At 38.6% G+C, this 19925-nt stretch overlaps 2 protein-coding genes across 4 annotated transcripts in view; both read right to left on the reverse strand.

The window, feature by feature from the left end:
• Nucleotides 1-1716: 1716 nt before the first annotated feature.
• ISCA1 (iron-sulfur cluster assembly 1) lies at nucleotides 1717-14223 on the reverse strand. The gene is made up of 4 exons (XM_011372071.2): nucleotides 14010-14223; nucleotides 7524-7577; nucleotides 4907-5012; nucleotides 1717-3368 (listed from the first exon to the last, which is right to left on the reverse strand). Exons 1-4 carry the CDS (start codon nucleotides 14088-14090, stop codon nucleotides 3220-3222), a joined length of 390 nt encoding a protein of 129 aa, XP_011370373.1. The 5' UTR covers nucleotides 14091-14223; the 3' UTR covers nucleotides 1717-3219.
• A 2885-nt stretch (nucleotides 14224-17108) lies between these two features.
• Nucleotides 17109-19925, reverse strand: part of ZCCHC6 (zinc finger CCHC-type containing 6) — a 51961-nt gene continuing 49144 nt past the window's right edge. For 2 of the 3 annotated variants that reach the window (XM_011372076.2, XM_023537777.1), the window contains one exon: nucleotides 17109-19145. Coding sequence is in view for 2 of the 3 variants with exons in the window: in XM_023537777.1 (XP_023393545.1) it covers nucleotides 19078-19145 (68 nt within the window). In the remaining variant the exon portion in view is untranslated. The remainder of the gene's footprint in view (nucleotides 19146-19925) is intronic. The other variant, XM_011372075.2, reaches the window with a different exon arrangement.

Raw genomic sequence — 19925 nt, forward strand, 5'->3', positions numbered from 1 at the left:
GACAGAGGGCAGGGAGCCGCTCTGTAGCGGAGCAGCACAGCAGCACCCTCCCTCCTGCAATTCTTCACTGGGTGTTTTAGGCACAGTGGCCTGAACCATCCAACTAGCATCTCGATATTGAAGAGTAGGCTTCTAATCAGGACAATCCATTGGCTCTGGCTCTGCCTCTGCATGAAGCTCCCTCCCAGCAGCTGACTTTCTATGTATCGCACAGGGGCACTACAAAGTGACCTCTCACAGGATGCCCAGGGTCTGGAGTGGAGCCTGGAAGAACACCATGCAGAACAGACAGAATATGATATGGCTGATAATGGCTGTAGGAATCATTTTGCCAAAAATACTTATGATGTGTCTGGTGTTAAATGAATATCAAAGAAAATGAGAGAGCTCCTGTCTTCAAGAACCTTTTGCTATTGTGCAAGAGACAGACCAAAACCAAAACACCAGTACAGGTACTGCTAGTGGGATTAGCCAAGAGCCACAAAATCATGGCCCGGTTGAGGCTGGTCTGTGAATGGAGTCCACCGATTTTACCTACGCCTTCCTCACACTGTTCTCTCTCTCAGGTCTTACTTGGGGTTTTGCAGCAGCTTCCTCTTGTCCAGCTCATCATGCAGCCTTCTCCATGCTCCACAGGGCAGCCCAGTTGACACTTCTAAATGCACTCGCTTTGATGACTCCCTTGTAAAAACCTTCAGTGGCTCCCAACACCTGCATTACCTAGAAAAAGCCCAATACCCCGGGCCTGCTTTGTCCTCCATCCTGTCTGCTGTCCCTTTTGTGCCTGATGTTTTTCTGAGTATTCAGCCTCCTAAGTATGTTTTCAATCTTCTTTAGTTTTATTAATTCTCTTTCCTCTTCTCCAAATTTCTTATGTCTTTTAAGACTCGGCTTGCATGTCATAACCTCTACGATAACTTTTTAGAAGTGTACCCATCTCGGTTCTTATTGTGACATTCAATGTGGCCTAATGCTAGGAGCATGGGCTGAAGCCAGACATTGTGGGTTGTCACTCTGACTCAGCCATGTACTGTGTTACCTTAGTCAACAATTTTATCCATGCTATGCTTTAGTTTCTCACCTATGAAAAAGATAGTAGTCAGAACTACTTCACTCAGTTAAGATTATGTTAATTGGAACACTTCCTGGCATGCAGCTAGTCTGCAATAAATGTTAGCTACTAGCAATACTTACCATATTCTCTTCATTGATGTCTGTCTCATTGTCAACTCTAAGGACTCTGAGGTCAGGGACTGACTGTGAAACCTCGGGCAAGTGGAGAGCAGGTGCTTACGAATGCGCCGGAAGTGAACTGTTAAGAACCTTTTTGAAAATGAACATAAAGCTTGGATAACAGATTTGAAAAAAGCATTCCAGGTAGGGATGATGACACGTGAGAATGTAAGGAAATCTGTGTGGGAGACTTGAGAAGCAGGTTAGAGGAAATGGATGACCCTTATAGTGAAACAGGGAAGGAGAAGGCGGAAGAAGAAAGGGAATTATGGGGGCTCTGGAGCTAAGAGCAATTGGAAATGGTTCTGTCAAAGGGCCACGTGGAGAACACAGCAACCTAAACATCAGATGCAACAGAATCAGGCGTAGAAAATCCTGACAGCAGGGAGACTAGTTAAAAAAACAGGGCAATTATTTATAAATACCTATAACAGCTACAATTCCCAAACCCTTCTTCTTTCAAAAGAAAAGGCAATTTTAAGATTACAAAGAGGCCACATTTTTTTTTATTGACAACTCAATCTCTACATACATTCAGTATTGCACAAATTACAAGTAGATTGACAATTATAATAATACAAACTCATGAGCATAAAGCTACTGCTCTAAGTTTTGGTACATTTTGTGCCAGGTACTTTAGCAAATATGACAAACTCAGCTACTTTGATTCATAATAATCAGCTTTCAGAAAAAGCCTATATATCATCTCATAAAACACTTAATATGTCAAACCCGGAAATATCAATAACTAAATGACAAAAGTAACATTGTTAAAGAAAAGTTGATGACAAAAATGTTAGGTTAAAATATTAAGTTTAAAAATTTTAGCAATTGGACATAGGATCCAGGAAGTGTCTTCATATTGAGAATTTTAGAAAAAGACCCCTATGTTCTTTACGATTAATTACTACTAGATGCCAAAGGGTATTTTTGGATTGCTATGTCTTCCCTGCTAGTATAAACCACTGCTTCATAGTTCAGAAGAAACGACATGGTACTTCACATAAATGGGTTTTAAAATAAGATTTTTCTCACTCAAAATAAAATAAAAATATGATCTCCATCAAATTACACAGAAATCTTACCGAAACATCAACCAGATAGAGAAGCCAGACTGCCCATTTACCTTCACTGCTACCTCAGAGCATCAGGCTGGTGTGTCACCTACACAGGAGGGGAGATGCAGTCCCTGCTCTGCAGTGTACAGGGAGACACAAGACTTCCGCTTCCCCAGGGTTTTGTTTGAGAGAACTTTCAAACAAAAGGATCTAAGTCAGCTTGAGGTATCACCTTGAGCAGACATTTAGGGTGGCAAAAGAAATGGATGAAAAGTAGTGGGTGCCGCATTTCTTACCTTTTGATGCCACTACTCAGAATCATCCTACCTGCGTTCAAGGTCTTTGTGTGACACTTTCATGAAATGGCCGGTGCTACTTAAGGGTAAGCAAACGAGGCGTCCAACAATGAGATTTTGAATAAATACATGGAAATACATGTGCCAAGTTTGGGAAAAAAAGCAATGCACCTCATATCAGCCATCAGAACTTTCTGCCTCAGAATTTTAAGAACCATCAATCTGGTCTGAAAATGCACCAAGCCATTCAACAAACATCCATGGAGTGAAACACATCTATTAAGAATACGTTTCCCGAAATCCTCCCAGGCGAGCACCTTCCATAAAACTGGTTCCAACAGAAAGGATGCAGGAGATTAAGTGAAGGGTACAATTTTTTTTCTTTACAGTTCAGAAAAATGACCCAAAGAGAGTGATGGCTTCTTATTTTCTGTCCCCTAAAAAGAATACAAATGTCACTTCTTTTGGAATCTAACATACTGGCTTCATTTTCAAATTGCATTGCTTCATTTTCCTCATAAGGCAGCCATGCATCATAAACCTTAAGCACATGACAGTCACATGATTTTATCAGTAAGCCCAGGGCTTCCACAGGCTTTCCTGGAGCTTACTGCCAGAGTAGTCCTGAGGGGTCAAATATTAAAGCTTTCTCCACAGCCACACGTTCCTTTGATGTTTGGGTTATTGAACACAAACTCACTGGATAATTTGTCTTCAACATAGTCCATTTCTGTTCCTAAAAGTGTTAGCTGTGCTTTCTTTTCGATGAACACTCTGACTCCTTGGGGAGAAGAAAACACATGTCATATTAAGCCTGCATGCCAACAGAACTTGCGATTCAAAGCACAAGTGAACTTTAAATAGTAATAACTACTAACAAAAATCAAACAGGAAGCTTTTGAATATGTCACATTTCCTTTAAGGGATTCAGTGCTCAGTTTCCTGTCTGTCCCCTCTTTCCATACAATAACCTATGTCAAAAACAATTTATATTAGGTTAGAAAGTTGTACACAAGCAAATTCCATGACAAGTCTATGGAAAACAAGAATTTGCCTTTCACCATATATCACTCATTTTTCCTATTTGCAACATGAAGAAAAAATATATATTCTCAGTGAGAAGTTTGTAAAGATGGAGTCAACAACCCTGCAAATGACATCTGTACCAACAACACAGTGGCACACCTAGAGACACACGAAAGACTGTGTTACAGTGGGCTGGTTTAATAAGACCCATCAGTATAATACAGCAATTCTGTTAGTCTCTTTATGGGCTAGAAAACTGGTTATAACATAACCCTCTAGTAATTATGTTGGCAGAGGATGGCATCTTCATAAATACAATTGGTTTAAGAAAGTTCCCTTCCTTTTAAGAAATTGGGTCATTACTTAAGTAGAAACTATATTTATTAGATCTCTTCTTTAAGATGAAAAATTTAAGATTTAAGTTTATGTATTGACTTAAAGATTAAATATAAACCAATACAGTACGAATATTTTATTTCCTTCGTATATTTTTTCTTTCAAGATATTTCAATTAAGCATGTAATAAATAAATCCATACTCCTTGTTAAAAACAAAATATTTAAAAATTAACAAGTATCTTTATTGGTTAGTAATTTCAATTTAAAAAACAAACCCATGAAAGCTAGACAACAGCACACCTCCGACACACAAAGCTACCACTGCAAAACTCATGTACACTGAAGTTCTCCCAAAGTTGTAGCACTGTTTATTGTTTTACATAGGTTTTATCAGATTATTGCATAAGGGCAGCAAGCAGGGGCAAAATAAAATTAAAGAACTAAAAATTTCAATTTGGAAATAAAAACTGGAAATAGAGTTCTCAAAAGCATGAGATAACATTATTTATTTGACTTATATGTAAAACTGCGACTTCACACAAAAGTGCTTGGTTCACTCTGAAGCTTTATTGTCTTAAAACCTGCATAAATAATCTTTCAGAATTGAAATAAATAAACAAATTTATCCAATAATCTATCACTTAGTTACTAAGAGCACAGCTTCTGGAGTAAACCTGATTGGGTTCAAATGTTCACTAGGCCACTTACTAGCTCTGTGACCTTATGCAAATTATTTAACCTCTTCATGCCCCAGTTTCTCTTCATCTGCAAAATGGCGACAATATGGTACTATTCTCATTCAGTTCCTGTTAACATGAAAGTCCCTCAAACCATGCCCACCTCATAGTGAGCACTGTATATGCCATTCCTATTATTATCATTACTATTCATGCTACCTCAGGCTAAACATTTTAGGTAAAACAAAGCGCCCAGAAAAAGCTTGTTTAAAACTCACCATCTTGAACAACTTCTTCATCAGAATCTCCTTTTGTCTTTGTATATTCTAGAGTATAAGAAAGGCCATTACAACCCCTGGTTCGAACACCAACTTTCACACCTACCTGAAAAATAATTGTAAATATAAACTTAGTTTTAAAATAGCACAGATCAAATTCATATCCTATTAATAACAGTCCTGGCTATGATATTATTTATTTCTTCATAAGCTAAAAGATAAATATTTGATTCCTGGCTATATAATGTCCTTTCGGAAGTATAAGTAGAATGGGAAAACAAGAATTTAAAAAAATTTACCTATTGCACAAACATTCATTATGACACTAGTGGGGACCCAAAAAAGAATAAAAAACCAATTATATACAAAGAAAACAATATGTGGGGGGGACTCAAAACTATAGTCACTAGCACCCTAAAAAAATAGCTTATATGCTTTTGCTATTTTCTTCCAGCCCTTGTTGTATATATAATCTAAAAACATAGTTTTTACCATAGTAGAGCAAATTTTTCCCTTTTTTCTTTTCATTTAAAACATCATCTATCAATGTAACTGCAAGTAATGCCTATGTAATATTCCATTATACCAATGTACGTTTATTACTTAACCAACTTCTAGTCATCTGGGCCGAGAATAACATTTTTAAAACAAGACTTTTAATTAAAAAAAAAAAAAAAAAAAAAGAATATCACTTTTTTAAAAAAGAAAAGTATCTGATGGCAGTGATGACAACCTAAAAAAATGTACCTGCTCAAAAACAGTTTTGCTCCACACCTCATCAGGTGAGATGTTCTCAGGAAATTTCTCTATGGTTAGGTTTGCCAAGGTTCGCAGGCTTGGCAATCAGATTGCCTCCACACAGGGCCTTAATTCTAGGGCAGACCTGTGTAAACATTCTCGAATACCAGAAAGCAAAAGACTGATGCCAACACAGATGTAAGAAATTTTTTAAAAGTGAGCAAACAGCACTTTTAGATCCTATCTGTTTTTTCATTTAAGTATACAGCAAAAGTATCATCATAGAAAGTATTATTTCACCAAGCAGACCCTGAAATCTCTGAAAAGCAGCAGTGTGTGTTTGCTTCAAGAAAGCAAGTGGGAAGATACTCGGTGAGGAGCACGAGTTAGGGTGTAAAGCTGTCTGGGAGTCCTGAGGCACTGACGCATTCAGGGAGTAGCTTCCCCTGTCCTTAAGCGACAGCAAGGAGACAGACTGATTTTATTCACCTTTAGAGGGACGGCTTAGAGAATGTGGACAGGAATTTTACATATTCAGCATGATAAATAAACAATAAACGGTCTAGATGAAATTCTGGGGCGTACATCATAAGTATTTGTTTAACTTAGTTTTTATCTTTGTAAGCAGGAAGACCCAAGTAAGCAGGAAGTCAACACTGGAATGGGTCGAGATACATTAAGAATATGTGAAAATACTTTAGGTAACTGGAGTTTGGAAAAGGGATTGGCTGTGCAATAAATGACACCCGAAAAAGTGTTTGCTCAATCCTTTTCATGTTAACATAAACAAACATCCCTCAAATCTACAAAACTAAATTCTAGTTTCATTTGGTCAATTTCTACTCCAGTCATTAGTCTATCCATATGGAGTTGGAATGCTGATATACTTTAGTATTTAATAATTCTTTGGAGGAAGGTGCTAGAACTCCCATCACATTGTAATGTGGCTTGTAAAAACAGAACGTAGGAACCACTCTATAATCTAGTCACTAAAGGTGAACAGTCTTGGAAGTAATTTATAGTATTTCTTAGGCGATTAACAATGCACTAAGATTAAGATGATGCACACATCCCCTACTCATCAATTCCACATCTAGGAATATAGCCTATGTAATGCACTAAGCTATGCTTACAGGTCTAGAACAATGGGCCTGGTACACTACAGACACTGAATATTGTTGAATGAAATTTATGGCAGCACTGAATGAAAACAACCCAAAAGACCTTTAATATGGGGACTGGTTAAATAAATCAAACTTGCTCAATGGAATATACTATTATACGTAGCCGTGAAAAATAATGAAGCGGATCTTTATGCAATGATATGAAAGACCTTCAAGCTATTTTATTAGGGACAAAAAGCAGAACATAACCACAGCATGTATGCTATATTCTCATTTAAGTAAGAAAAGAGATACACATATCAATGCAACAAGCACAGCACAGTTGAGGCCAGTGGTTCTTCTCAGGGAAATATTTTTGGTTGTCACAACTGAGGAGTAAAGCAGTGCCACTGGCAGAGGCCAAAGATGACATTAAACATCCTGCAATCCACTCACAACAAAGAATTATCCAGCCCAAAACATCAACAGTGCTGAGGCTAAGAAACCCTGGTCTAGGTAAATAAAATGAACAGATTATCTCTGGAAAGACACTAAGTTGTCTCTTGAAAGGGAGAATGATGACAAAGTGTCTAGAATGAGAGAGTGACTTCCTTTTCATTGAGTATCTTGTTGGATAATCTGAATTTAAAATTATAAGCCTATTTTACTTTTTTAAATAAAAGCCCTCAACGAAAGCATACTGCTTAACACAAGATGAATTAATTGTGAGAATAAAACTATTTTTTACTAATATCTGTCTGATTGATTTTACTTACGTGTTCAGGCTTATCTTTAAGAAGTTGTTTTATCTTGTTTACTGCTGAAGGTGTCTGAAAAAGAAAATGTTATTAAGTTTTTAGCTACGAAATCTGCATTCTTCAAAGCCTTATATTTCCTAGTCTCTAAGATTACGCAAGTCTATCTTTAGCAAATTCATGTGATGAATTTATGTTCCATTCTCACCAGAGTAGCTTGTAGATTTTATACACAAACATATAAACTCTACTCAACCCTTGTCATGTCAACACAAACAAACATTTCTCAAATCTTCAAAGCTAAATTCTCATTTTATTTGGTCAATTTATACTCCAGTCATTAGTCTATCCAAACGGAGATGGAATGCTGATATACTTTAGAGTTTAATAATTCTTAGCAGGAAGGTGCTAGATAGAGCTCCTATTACACTGTAACACAAGTTGTACAACAAAATCTAGAAACTGTTCTCTTTATTTTTAAAATATCTTCTAGGAACGTCCTTTTTATCTTGCTCCTCTCAGTCAAGGCCAGCTCCCTGTCACAATCTCTATGGTACTATTTACTTACATCATAGATGTAATCTTTCCAGGCAGCATCTATTTTGTGCTCCTATTATAAGCCCAGTAACACGCACATTGCCGGACACAGAAAGCACTCAATAGCCAATGAATTAATCAAGTACCTCATTGGGAAAGCCAACCTTCGGGCATTTTTTTCCTGTTGTTAGTTAGCTTTATTGCTCTTTTTGCTTACTCAAAATCTACTTCAAATCCATCAAAATGCATACCTAGAAAAAAAGGTGCTAGCAGCATCAAATAACCCACAGTGTGCCACTTGTACCAGTCCCACCAAACGTTCACAGATTCTAAAGTTGGCTTAAATCAGTATTTTCAGGGTATCTAAGCTAGTCAACAATAAAAACAAGGGCAGGGAGGAGTTTTTTGGGAAAAATTCTGTTTAACCTAGCCCAGTTGTCTTCAGAATAAGAAAAATGTCACAACATATTGCACGTATACAGGTCAGCCTCACCAACCCTATTTTCTTGAGACAGAGGCTGTTAGGGACAAAGTCTGTTCTAGGGCATTCCTGGTACACCTGTGTCCCAGCCTGTTTCTTGGCTTAAATGGGTGTTTACAGTCGCTCCTCAGGATTCTTGTGAGCTTTAAATGAATGGATTCATGAAGAGCATTTAGAACAGTGCCAGGCGTAAAAAGCTCAACATTAAATTAGCTATTGTCACAACGATGAGACTATACCACAACAAAGAGATAACGTCCTTCCTACTTTCTGCTTAATTAGCTCCCCTAGCTGGCAATGCTGTGCTGGTCCTCTGGTTTTATCGTATTGGCATTTTCCTGGTTTGTGAAATCCCTAAGATTGGACTGTGACTGGGTAGTAACCGCAGCCAGACTCAAACCTGTGTCGTGGGAGCAGACCCAACGATGGCCCCAGAAGTTGCTCTTCTGCCTTATCTGGTGGGGGCTCGGCCAGATGAGGATGCTGAAACGGAGTCTGGACTCAAATTAGAAAGGTCAAGAAACCGACTTAGAAGGTCAAGACTAGCATTTTTTAAAAACACAAAATAGAAAACAATGCATCATACTTGATAAAGATGAATGTTTAGTGAAATTCTGACTTCAGTTATTAAAATATGGTATGTACATATATATTTGTTATTGTTGTGTCATTGTAAAAAAAAAGTTAAAGAAATCACTACCAGTACATGCCTTTAAGGCCTTTTTCCCACAATTCTATCAGAACTGGAGCCAAGCAGCCAAACAAGGCAGGGAATAGCACACAGGAGGAGGGAGAAGGAAATGCTGGAAAAAATTATGATTTTTATTTTTTTGGAAATCACAGCATACCATTTTCAAATAGTTACAGAAATATTAACAAAATTTTTTTTATTGTTCAATACCCAGTAGAAACTAGCTTCCATAATTTTCATGATTATTATTTCCCATGAGTCCTAAAGAAATTAATCTAATTACCCTCAAAAGCAAAAGATTTCTGGTAAGTTAAAACAGCCATGGGAAAATATTCACTGGAAGTACAACCCAAGGTGTAGTACTGGTTTAATTCCGGTGGGTCAAAGGTGCAGAGAGTACTCCACTGCATGACATGAAGAAAACACAGGGGTGGGGGTGGACACACTACATTGTCACCAAGCCCCAAAGGTTTTTATCTCCAAGTGATTTTCTAAGTGATCTAATTTGGTTTTACAAAATAATATATTTTCTTCTTTTCTCAACTCTTAGTAGAATACACAGGAGCCTTGTCATCTGTTAATTTTCCTGTGTCAGGCAAAAGTCAAACATACTCCATTGCGAGGAGTGTTACTAATGATGGATAACCCAGTTGGGTACTCATTTAAAATGGTTCTTATAACTTTCCATGTGATGGACCTGATTTTCAGAACAAGTCAGAATGACTAAGTAGGGAATGCTTGGGATGAAAAGAAAACTTCTAGCTATAAAATGTACTTTTAAAAAATCTCAGTACCAGGCAGAAGCTAAGGTATTTGTTCTGAGTCTATCTGCATATTCTGGCTTTGCACTTGAGTAAAATCAATTTGGGAAATAGTATAAAAACTTCAACTAAACCATGCTGGAAGCCTAGCAGCCTTCCAATTTCAATGCATTTCCCCAAACAACTAGGAAACCCATATCTTTCTAAGAACTTTATGGATACTTAATGATTCTAAGTCACCTGAGATTTGGCCAGTGAATTAAAACTTGAGATCCTTGAAAGTCAATGACATATAATGATAATTTTTAATCTACTCATATGTGTATTTGCAAGAACAAGACATTCTTTCAAATGAAAGAAAATCTGAGATATTTCGGCCTTAAAAAAAGAATTTCAGTCTGTTTTTGGTGTTAAAATCAAGAGAAAAGGCACTGCAGATGAGGCATTTTTTAAACTTCATAGCAACATATTTTTACTCAATGCCATATGGTTTCTATTCCTTGTAGCAGAAACTTTTCATCTTCAATACCATGTTTCGTTAATTTACCAGGCAATTTTCACTTTTTGTTGTTTAAAAAATAAAAACTCAAAGTTTAACTCCATGATTATGCAAACTAGACGTGCTAACGACTACAACCTATTTTAATTTCATTATAAATCTGGCATTTTAAGCCTTAAAAGATGGTAAATAGCAGCCAATGAACAAATTACAGTCTATTTTGTTTAACTCATTCTTTAACAGCTATGGGTGGCATTATGGTGCTGTTTTCCTTTTGTCTTTTCCTCTCTCTCTGTGTGTATAATCATAGTCTACATACATGATTTTGTAGCTACATTTTAAAAGTTTAACATGTTTGTCATTTGATACAGAGTAACAAACATATACTCACTACTGATTAACTTAGGTGCTTAATGGTTTATATGCACCATCTTTTATACTTACAATTCTGTGATTTGAGTATTAAAGATTAAATAATTTGCAAAGGGCTAGTAAGTCAAAGAATGAAGAATCATGCTCCCAAACTTTTTCAAAAAATCATTATTTACAAGGACTACATAATATTTCACCACCAAGATCTACTTTAATTTACTTAACCAATCTGATTAATAGACATTCAGGTTACTTCCAATTGTTTGGTGTGTAATATCTCTTAAATTGCCTATATATACAAATCTTACTGCTTGCTCATTTGTTCCAAAGGCTACTCCTTCAATGAATGAAGAGCATGTAATTGAGTCCCAATGTACTTAATATCTGTTGTTTCCCAGCCCTTCTCAACCAGGCACCACTAGAAAGTTAAGCCCTAAGGCACCCATTGCACATAATAAATTAACTTCTCTCCTGCTCATCAAGAATGATGCTGGCTATGTACCATCATTCTCTCACAGCTTTTGGCTTAGCTTTATATACAGCTGTGGGTATCCCTAATCCTAAATTGGGGTTGTACTAACTCTGACTTGCACAAACATGGAAATGAAGCCTCTGCCAGCAGAGTAGTGTTAACTCTTTAGGTTCTTTAATCATATTTTACTCTGGCTCCTACAGGTTCAATTTCATTTGTCAATTCCTGGGTGTGTAGGAAAGTAGGAGGATGGAGTGTGTCATATCCCTGGATGTTCTCTGCAGGTGTTCGAGGGTACTCATTTTGATGTAGTGGATTGAAGTCTTAAAGCATTCAATCAAGGAACCATTTCTGGTTTGCATAAAAAGTGTCATGGGCAGCCTGTCACTAGTCTTTTAAGTCTTTTTCTCTGGCAAACCACCAGTCCTCTCATGGATTAACAGCACTTAATGGAGATAATTTGGTGCTGACAACATGGAACCATGTTCTCATTTCATCAATTCCTTTTCCTACCCTCTCACTGGTAGACCTCACAGGCATAGCACTTATCAAAGGTTGCAACATGGCAAATTCCTGAAGTCAAAATTTACATGTAGGTAACACTGGTCTCTTCTTACCTATTTCACCAAATTATCTCTAGTTTCATTTGCTCTCACTTGTCTCTATTCCTTACCTTTTGATAACGTCACTGCTTTTGACTTCACAGAACATGTGGAGTTAAAAATGTTTGCAGAAACACATGAAAACTTTATGCATGAAAGTGTTTTTAGACTAGGAAACATATGCTAAGATTAAAATGACTGCAAGCCTGCTATTATACACTGTTGGTGGAAAGAAGTGCTGACGTGCTTTTTCTCTGGTACCAGCTTCTCCAAAGATCACAGAGAAAAAAACTCCTAAAGTCAGCCAGTTAAGTAGGATGAATTCAGATAATGGACTCCTGCAAGTTAATGAGAACAGCTGATCAAAGGCAACAAGGAGCCCTTGTGTACTGAGAACTGACAGGATAAAGCAGTGCTGGTAGCAGAATGGGCCTGGTGAGTGGTAACATCTAATGAAGCACAAGGAGTTAATTGTGGAGAAACAGCCCGGGTCTGAGGTTGAACTAACCTAGTAATTCCTAGAGGTCATAAAGGCCTGGGCCCATGACTGTGTCCCTAGGGGGTGGGAACTGTAGCATTTATGTCTTATCCAGAAACATAGGTCTTAAATGTCTGCAGAATGGAGAGAAAGGGGATGACTAGAAAATTTTGAAGAAACAGGTTAATATGCCAAACAGTGGAGAAAGAAAAGGCAAAAAGTGTCTGCACTTCTTGGCTTTACCATTATTATGGGAGAAGTCTTTTGAATTCTGAGTAATTTTTACTGAGATTGAAAGACAAAAAGTATGAGTTCTTGTGATTTCGAGACCTTAGAAAATTTGAAGAATCCATGATTTATCTTTCAAACATGAAAACTCGGCGTCACAGGAAAAATATAGAATACAGTACCCTATATAATTAGGATAACCTTCTTATGGGCCTAAAACATTAATCCATTGTAAAAATGAATTCTCCCACTTGATCACGACTTTCTTCTATTTTGCTACAACTAATTTTCTGGCAATGGACCTTCTTGGCATTACAATGAATGGAATCAAGGATTCAATTTCAATACAGTAGTCTGTCGTCTCTAGGAGAAAATTGCTTGCAAAGTCTTCTTAACCAAGAGAGGGTGTGTTAAAAAGGTTGAACTGATCATAAGCTTTCCAATGAAATTAATCTTTTCAAAACTGCAACTACGAGCGACTGCTTAATGGATATGAGGTTTCCTTTTGGGATGAAATGTTTTGGAACTAAGTAGAAGTGATAGCTGCATGGCATTGTGAATGTACTAAATGCTACTGAACTGAACACTTTAAAATGGTTAATTTTATGTGAATTTCCCCTCAGTTAAAAAAAAAAATTGCATAGTACGTTGGGGATCCAGTATGCACGATAAATTCAAGTATCTGCATATGTACTGCGGTGCCCTCTGAGTATGTTAAACCTCTCACCCAGAAAACGCTGTAAACAAACTCAGGGTAGAAATGTTAATCCTTCTTTGTTCTTCGTCTGAGCTGACCAGGGCCCAGGATAGCCAGAGGCACATAGAGTGTTTCAAAGACTCCTCTAACCCCAGTACCTGGAAGTAACCCTTAAGGTTCAGCAACAGCCTTGATCTCAGCAAAGAGGGTGGGCTTTGTTGGGGCCGCACTCTGCCAAACAGCACTTATACTAGTCCTCCCCAAGCACCTCTAGGCAGGACTGCTGGTTTATTCACCCGCTTATCCCTGGCGCCTGGCACATCCGACTTCGGAACAACCTGTAACCTCAAGCACTGCAGCCCCAAGGGCCCTCAAGGGGTTCCTGGCCTTCAGGCAGGCCACAGAGGACCTCCCCGGGTCGCGCTCGCACATCGCCCCCTGCCCAGCACGCGGCGGCGCACGGCCTGATGGGAAACGTAGTCCCCGGACACCAGCTCCCGCGGAGCAGCCCCTCCCTGGTTTGTTTATCTTCCCCGTGGGGAGGGGTAGGGCGGCGACGCAGCGGCCGCGAAGCGGCCCGGGGCCGGGGCCCAGCCTCTCTGCGTGCCGTGCTCCGCCGCGGTGACCTCCTCTCGCGGAACGGAGGTGAACCAATGTCACAGGCCCGGCCGCGCGCCCCAGCCACTCACCAGGGTGAGGGCGGCCCGGGTGGGCTGCAGCTTCCTCTTGCTCACAGCCCGGACTGTGGCCCGGACTAACGAAGCCGACATTCTCGCGGTCCAGCCGCCCGGGTGCCTTGGGCCGGAGCTCGGCCACCTCAGCCTCTCTCCATGGACACGGCGGGCGCATTGACGCCACAAGCTCCGGCGCAGGGCGCCTCAGGCCCCGCCCCTGCTATTGGGTGGGCCGCATGAATGACGTGTGGAAGGCGGGGCGTGTGCCGTGGGCACGTGACGCGGCGGCGCAGGGGCCTGGGAGGAAGGTTGTCACCTCGCGGGCTCACTTGTCGTGATACTGGGATCGTGGCTGGGGCACGCGGAATGTCTTCCGACTTATGGACTCAGGAGGCGCGTCGCTCCAGGACCTGCCCCCTGGATTAGATGCAGAGACACCACTAAGAACGGCGGAGAGTCAGCCCAGCACGGATGCTGGGCCTCTCAAAGGCATAATGGTTCCAGCTACAGACATTTATCTTTTTGGTCCAACTGGGCAGTTAAGAACAGAATTAGGCAGAGTCGTACAGTAAATAAATAGCCCCCAGCAAGCGTGCTGTATTGCCTGGGATACTTAAACATGGTGCTAATGCAATTTTCGCTTTAGGTGCTGATTTTGGAACCCAACCCTAATGTAAGACTGGGCAGCTCTGTGAATACTTTTATAGCGAGACCCAATCAATAACCTTGCTTGAACACCTGTTGTCAGACCTTGTCGTGGCTGCTCAAGAGTTATGTCTTTTAATTCTGCCGGTTAATTCAGCAAATATTTCTGAGCACCAGGCACTATACTTCAACGTAACACAGGAAGCCTGATAAACGGAGGGTCCAGGGAAGATGCGATCCTGGTAGGACAGAAATGTAGCGGGGTTAGCAGATGGGAGAACATCAGGATAGGCGGCATTTCTCACAGAAGTGCTAGAGGTAAAGGGAAAAAAGTTCTGTGGAGTGGTGATGGGGAGGATAGATTCTTGCTAGTGTTCTGATGTGGAAAGAACTAATCAGTGTTTTAGAGCCCAGTTTATCTTTAAATCCCCTAGAGCCCACAGGATTGGATAGTTCAAAACTGCATTAAGTAGTTCCATCTCCTTGCTACTGAAATGCAATTGCATTGACAGTAAGAAGATAGCTTTTTCCTCCCTAAGCCCCAAAGCACACAGAAGAAACAGATTAAGAGAGTAATGTGGTGGGCTAGTCTCTTGGCTTCATCTGACTAGTTGGAGGATTAGGGATAAGGTAATTTACATCTTAAGTCCTTCCTCCTCCAGATAAAGATTAAATAAAAAGTCCTTAGAACAGTGCAAGGCACATGGCAGTACTCAAAAAACATTAATGGATATTTATAGATGCCATGTATTGTGAAACTACCAGTGGCAGATATATGCCATTATACATTTGTCCAAACCCATAGAATATACCACACCAAGAATGAATCCTAGTGTAAACAGACTTTGGGTAACAATGGCGTGTCCATTGGTTCATGGATTGCAACAAATGTCCCACCCTTGTGTACAAAGTGGATAGTGAGGGAAGCTGGCTTGTGAGGGCATGTGGAAACTCCGTACTTTCTGCTCAATTTTGCTGTGAACCCAAAACTACTCTAAAAAATTATGTTATCATTCTATCGATTATTGAAATACAGCTGTGTAGTACTTTATAGCTTTCAAAAGAACCCTTGAGCACACTGTCTCCTAATAGCCTCATAACTGAGCAGTAAAGGACAGGAGTGTCGAAGCAGCTATTTTACAAACAATGCTTAAATTCAAGTCTAATGAATAGACATGATTTTTAAAATTTAGTTTGTTTTTTGATTCAGAATCCTGTATATTTAACAGTCTTTTTTCCCCTATTTAATACACACTACTCAGTTTTTAACTTGGTTAGCTGTATTGCATATAAGTGCTAAGCCATGAAATCTACTTGTCAGTGGATCGGTAATACCTACCGTTATTTGAAACTAGTGCTTTAAATTGGCATGCTAGAAGTTTTCATGACTATATATATGTGCGCTCCTTTATCTCAGAGCAGCAGCTGTCCTGTGGTGTTGAAATGAGGCGGGTATGGGAACTGTTGGTGTTTGCAAGCTGTAACCATTTTTAGATTTCCAGTGTTAGAAACTCTCAATAGGGAAATAGATGTCCAACACTGCATTTCAGGAGCTAGTTTTAGGGTTCTAGCCATTTAAAAGTCTTTTCTTAGTGAGAACTTAATTGATCTTCACTACTCTGTGGAAGGAAAGTTATGCTTTTCATTTTATAGGCAATGAAACGGAAGTGCCAAGAGATTAGGGGGAGTGCCACACTCAGCTGGAAAACTGGCAGAGCCAGACCCCAATTAAGTCTATAACTCCACACAGTAAAGCTTGCTAAATTCTTAACTGCTGTCCAAACATGCCTGCTTTCAAAGAAAAAAGCATGGAACACATCTTAATGCTTTTATGGGAGTTTGTTAAAATCTGTATTTGCTTTTTTGACATTTTTTTTTTTTTTTTTTTGGCCTGTAACACTAAGAACCCTATTGACTGACCTATCCACAAATTTTTCTACTCGGGTTAAGTTTTTTTTTTTTTTTTTTAATAGAACCATTTTTGAAATACATTTCAAGATGAAAAGCAAACTGAAGTTATCTCAGAACATTTGAGTAACATCTCTAAGTGTGGCACATTGTTGATACTGTACACACTGAGCAAGAGATTGAAAAGGTATTGATTGGGGCTATAAAAATGGATTTCATGTTTTTGTTTGTTCCTGAAAAAGAAAAGAACCCCAGTAGTGGGGCATTCGTAGAGCTTGTTAAGAGAGACAGGCCAGCTGCATTTGAAAGATAGCTAAGCCCTGGGAACTGGACAAGGAATGGAGCAGATATATCTGTCCCCTAGCTGTGAAGGGGCTGTGACCGGCATCCAAACAAAGGGAGCAAAGAACAAAGGGCAATCCATTCTCCAGGTTTGCTGGCAAATACTGGTACTGTCTCACTGATTCAGTGTGAGGGATCAAAAATCAAACAAAAAGCCCAATACACTGGGTAGGATCTACTATAAGAATCAAAACAGAATGTAGGAAACTTTTAAACATCCTTAAAGAGATTTAAGAACATGGTTTCTATGTAAAGGAAGATAATAAACAAGCTAAAAGAATGAGAGAAAAAGGAAGGGGGGTAAGTTATGGTCAAGAAAATTAGACATGAAATGACAAAATTCACGTTAGAAACAGCAAACAGCAGGATGACACTAAAAATCAAACCGGTCGTAGAGACTGAACTTGAGAAGTTCTCCTATCATGAAGGAAAAAAGAGGAACATGAAGACAAAAGTATTTTTGAGAAAAAAAAAAATAAACATACTTTCCCAAATTGAAAAACGCTTGGGTGGGGCGATAGATACATTGGATTCAATTTTGTTTCAGACAAGTGTTACCTACTCAAAAGTTACAGGGATAAACCACAAAACCATCCAAGCAGAAAGATAAAACATATATGGGAACAAAAATTAGGCTGGCCTCAAACTTCTGCTATGCCAGGAGACAACCAAATCAATAGGCTTTCCAAAGAAAATGTGACAAGAATTTTATGCCCAGTCAAGCTGACTTTCATACACGAAGGCAAGAGAACTCAGAAGAGCAGCCACTGAGGAAAGTCATGTAGAGCAGAGTTTCAGCCTAGGTTGCATAATTCACTTAATTCATGAGTTTGTGTTCGTTCAAAGTAAGGAACGATCACTAATTCTTTCTACCAGAACTGCCAATTCTAAAGTTAATTTTGACGTGATTCTTCTTTAGCTGGAATGTCTTCAAATAATTTGTTAAAAAAAAAAGGGGCACACACATAGGTTTGTATTTATTGAGTCCTCTCCTATCTGGGAATGCTTGCCCAGCAAGCATCCTCTGCATTCCTACCTATGTATTCAGCCCCAAGTCTGTGCCTCTTATTTGCACATTCCCAGTGCTTGGCACATAGTGGGTATTAAAAAACACCAGGTCACATGAGCACAAGTAAAGGGAATACGAGATAAAGAGGAGCTGATCTGTACTGTTTATACTCCTTGATCTGGTTTCCTCATGAAATTTATGACTCTCACTAGAAAGTGATGTGGCTAAAATTACAGGTAAAAATTTTGATTTTATTTAAAAATGATAAATCAATCGAGGCATAGTTCTGACCATGAACTACTGAAGGACGTGAGAAGTTAGAGAAACAGTTCCATGAAGATGCTAGTCTGACCCAAAGTGACACCAACCAAACTTGTGATTGGCAGAGATAGCCTCTTTAATCTTCAGGGATTTTTTTGAAGTTATCCACCCTAATTTCTGAATATCATTAAAAAGTAAAAAGCACTTTTGTTTTTCCTTTGAAAATGTTTTTAGCAGCAAACAGGACTACTTGTTTTCCTTACTTCATTTTTATGAATGAAGTAGTTTATGTCAACTTACTTAAAATTAGCGAGGGGAAAATACAAAAAGCCTTTCAGTGGCATTGCTCATCCATGGAAGACTCACATAAACAGGTACTCATGTTCATGTTATCACTTCTTCTACAAATATCAATAAAATAAGGTTTGTAAATTGTAAATACAGTAGTAGTAGTTCACACATATTTGACACGCTTTCACACAAGTATTCAGTAAACAACAATAAATATAATTTCTCTTCAAAACAAAAAAGGGATTTATAGGGAAGGATTAATTTACTTGGGGTTTATCGGCACACCATTTTTAGTGTGCTCTGAAAGGATTAAAAACCATGAAATTGTATTCATTGAATACTGGCCCATAGATATATATATTTTTTAAACCTGGGTTAAATGCATACACCATGGCTTTTTATTAAAATCCTTAAATCTATGGGGATTTGATAGGTAAGACTCCATTAAAATTTTTTCCCTCATTAACAATTTCATTCATCAAAAAAAAAAAAAAAAAATCTGACAGTTCCCTTAAATGTTAAGTTGAAGCCTGATCTATGCTGCTGTGTCCTGTGAAATGAACCTAATTTTCAAAGTGAATAGGAACGCCTGAGTGGCCATTTATAGAGTGCTGCATTTTCCTTCCCTCATGATTCCTGCTGGGTCCTCTTCGCTGAGGCTTTTCCCTGAGTCATGTATTTACTGGAAAGGCTACCTAGAGGAGGGGAGAAAACAAAACCCAACATAAATAAAACAAGCCTCACTTCATTGCAAAAGCCACAAAATAGCTTCTTATTGTTAATTATCAAAGAAACTTTTCATACTGGAATTGGTCACTTGTCTTGAATTAAGTAATTAGGCTAGATATAAAAAAGCATATAGTACATGAAACATGATCTATTAAACATAAGCTTAGTCAAAATTCTTTCTAAATGCAGACAAGTTGCTAGAGTGACATCATTTTAATACATTTCCATGTTCACTATTTCCATATTGGTGCAGGTGAACTTTTCAAAGGCTCTACTTTTGAAGATTAGTGTCTTCATTTGCAACTGAATATAATAAACTGCAGAGAATTCTTTGGTCAAAAATAAATATGCTGCCTCATTACTCTGCAGACATGAAGCTGTGAATGATGACATTGTAGCAATAACTTATTGATATAAAAAGAAAAAAGTAAATTTATTATATTTACAGGTGAAGGACAGAAATGAGAATTACTAATTAAAACCATATCAAAGAACAGTTAATCATTTTTGTTCTGGAGTCTAAACAAATAGATCAATGAAACAAGAAAACTGAGAAATTCTTAAATGATTATGTATAAGAAAATGGTATATAACAAAGGTTGCATTTCAAACCAATGGGGGAAAGTACGGATTGTTCAAGAACTGGTATTGTGTCAAATAAGTGATTTTGGGGGGTAAGGAGGAATTACCCCCCAAATGAATTACAAATTCCAAATGAATTACAAAATTAAATATAAGAGAATCAA

Source organism: Pteropus vampyrus, unplaced genomic scaffold (genome assembly GCF_000151845.1).
Source record: "Pteropus vampyrus isolate Shadow unplaced genomic scaffold, Pvam_2.0 Scaffold199, whole genome shotgun sequence".
In the NCBI taxonomy this organism is placed as follows: domain Eukaryota; kingdom Metazoa; phylum Chordata; class Mammalia; order Chiroptera; family Pteropodidae; genus Pteropus; species Pteropus vampyrus.

What these genes read in the sequence shown, in the direction of transcription:
- ISCA1 (XM_011372071.2), bottom strand. Translation starts at nt 14,090, where the DNA reads ATGTCGGCTTCGTTAGTCCGGGCCACAGTCCGGGCTGTGAGCAAGAGG. An exon ending in CCCGGGCCGCCCTCACCCTG is followed by an intron (nt 7,578 to 14,009) that starts GTGAGTGGCTGG and finishes TTTCTTTTTCAG; the next exon opens with ACACCTTCAGCAGTAAACAA. An exon ending in TGAAGAAGTTGTTCAAGATG is followed by an intron (nt 3,369 to 4,906) that starts GTGAGTTTTAAA and finishes CTTCTCCCCAAG; the next exon opens with GAGTCAGAGTGTTCATCGAA.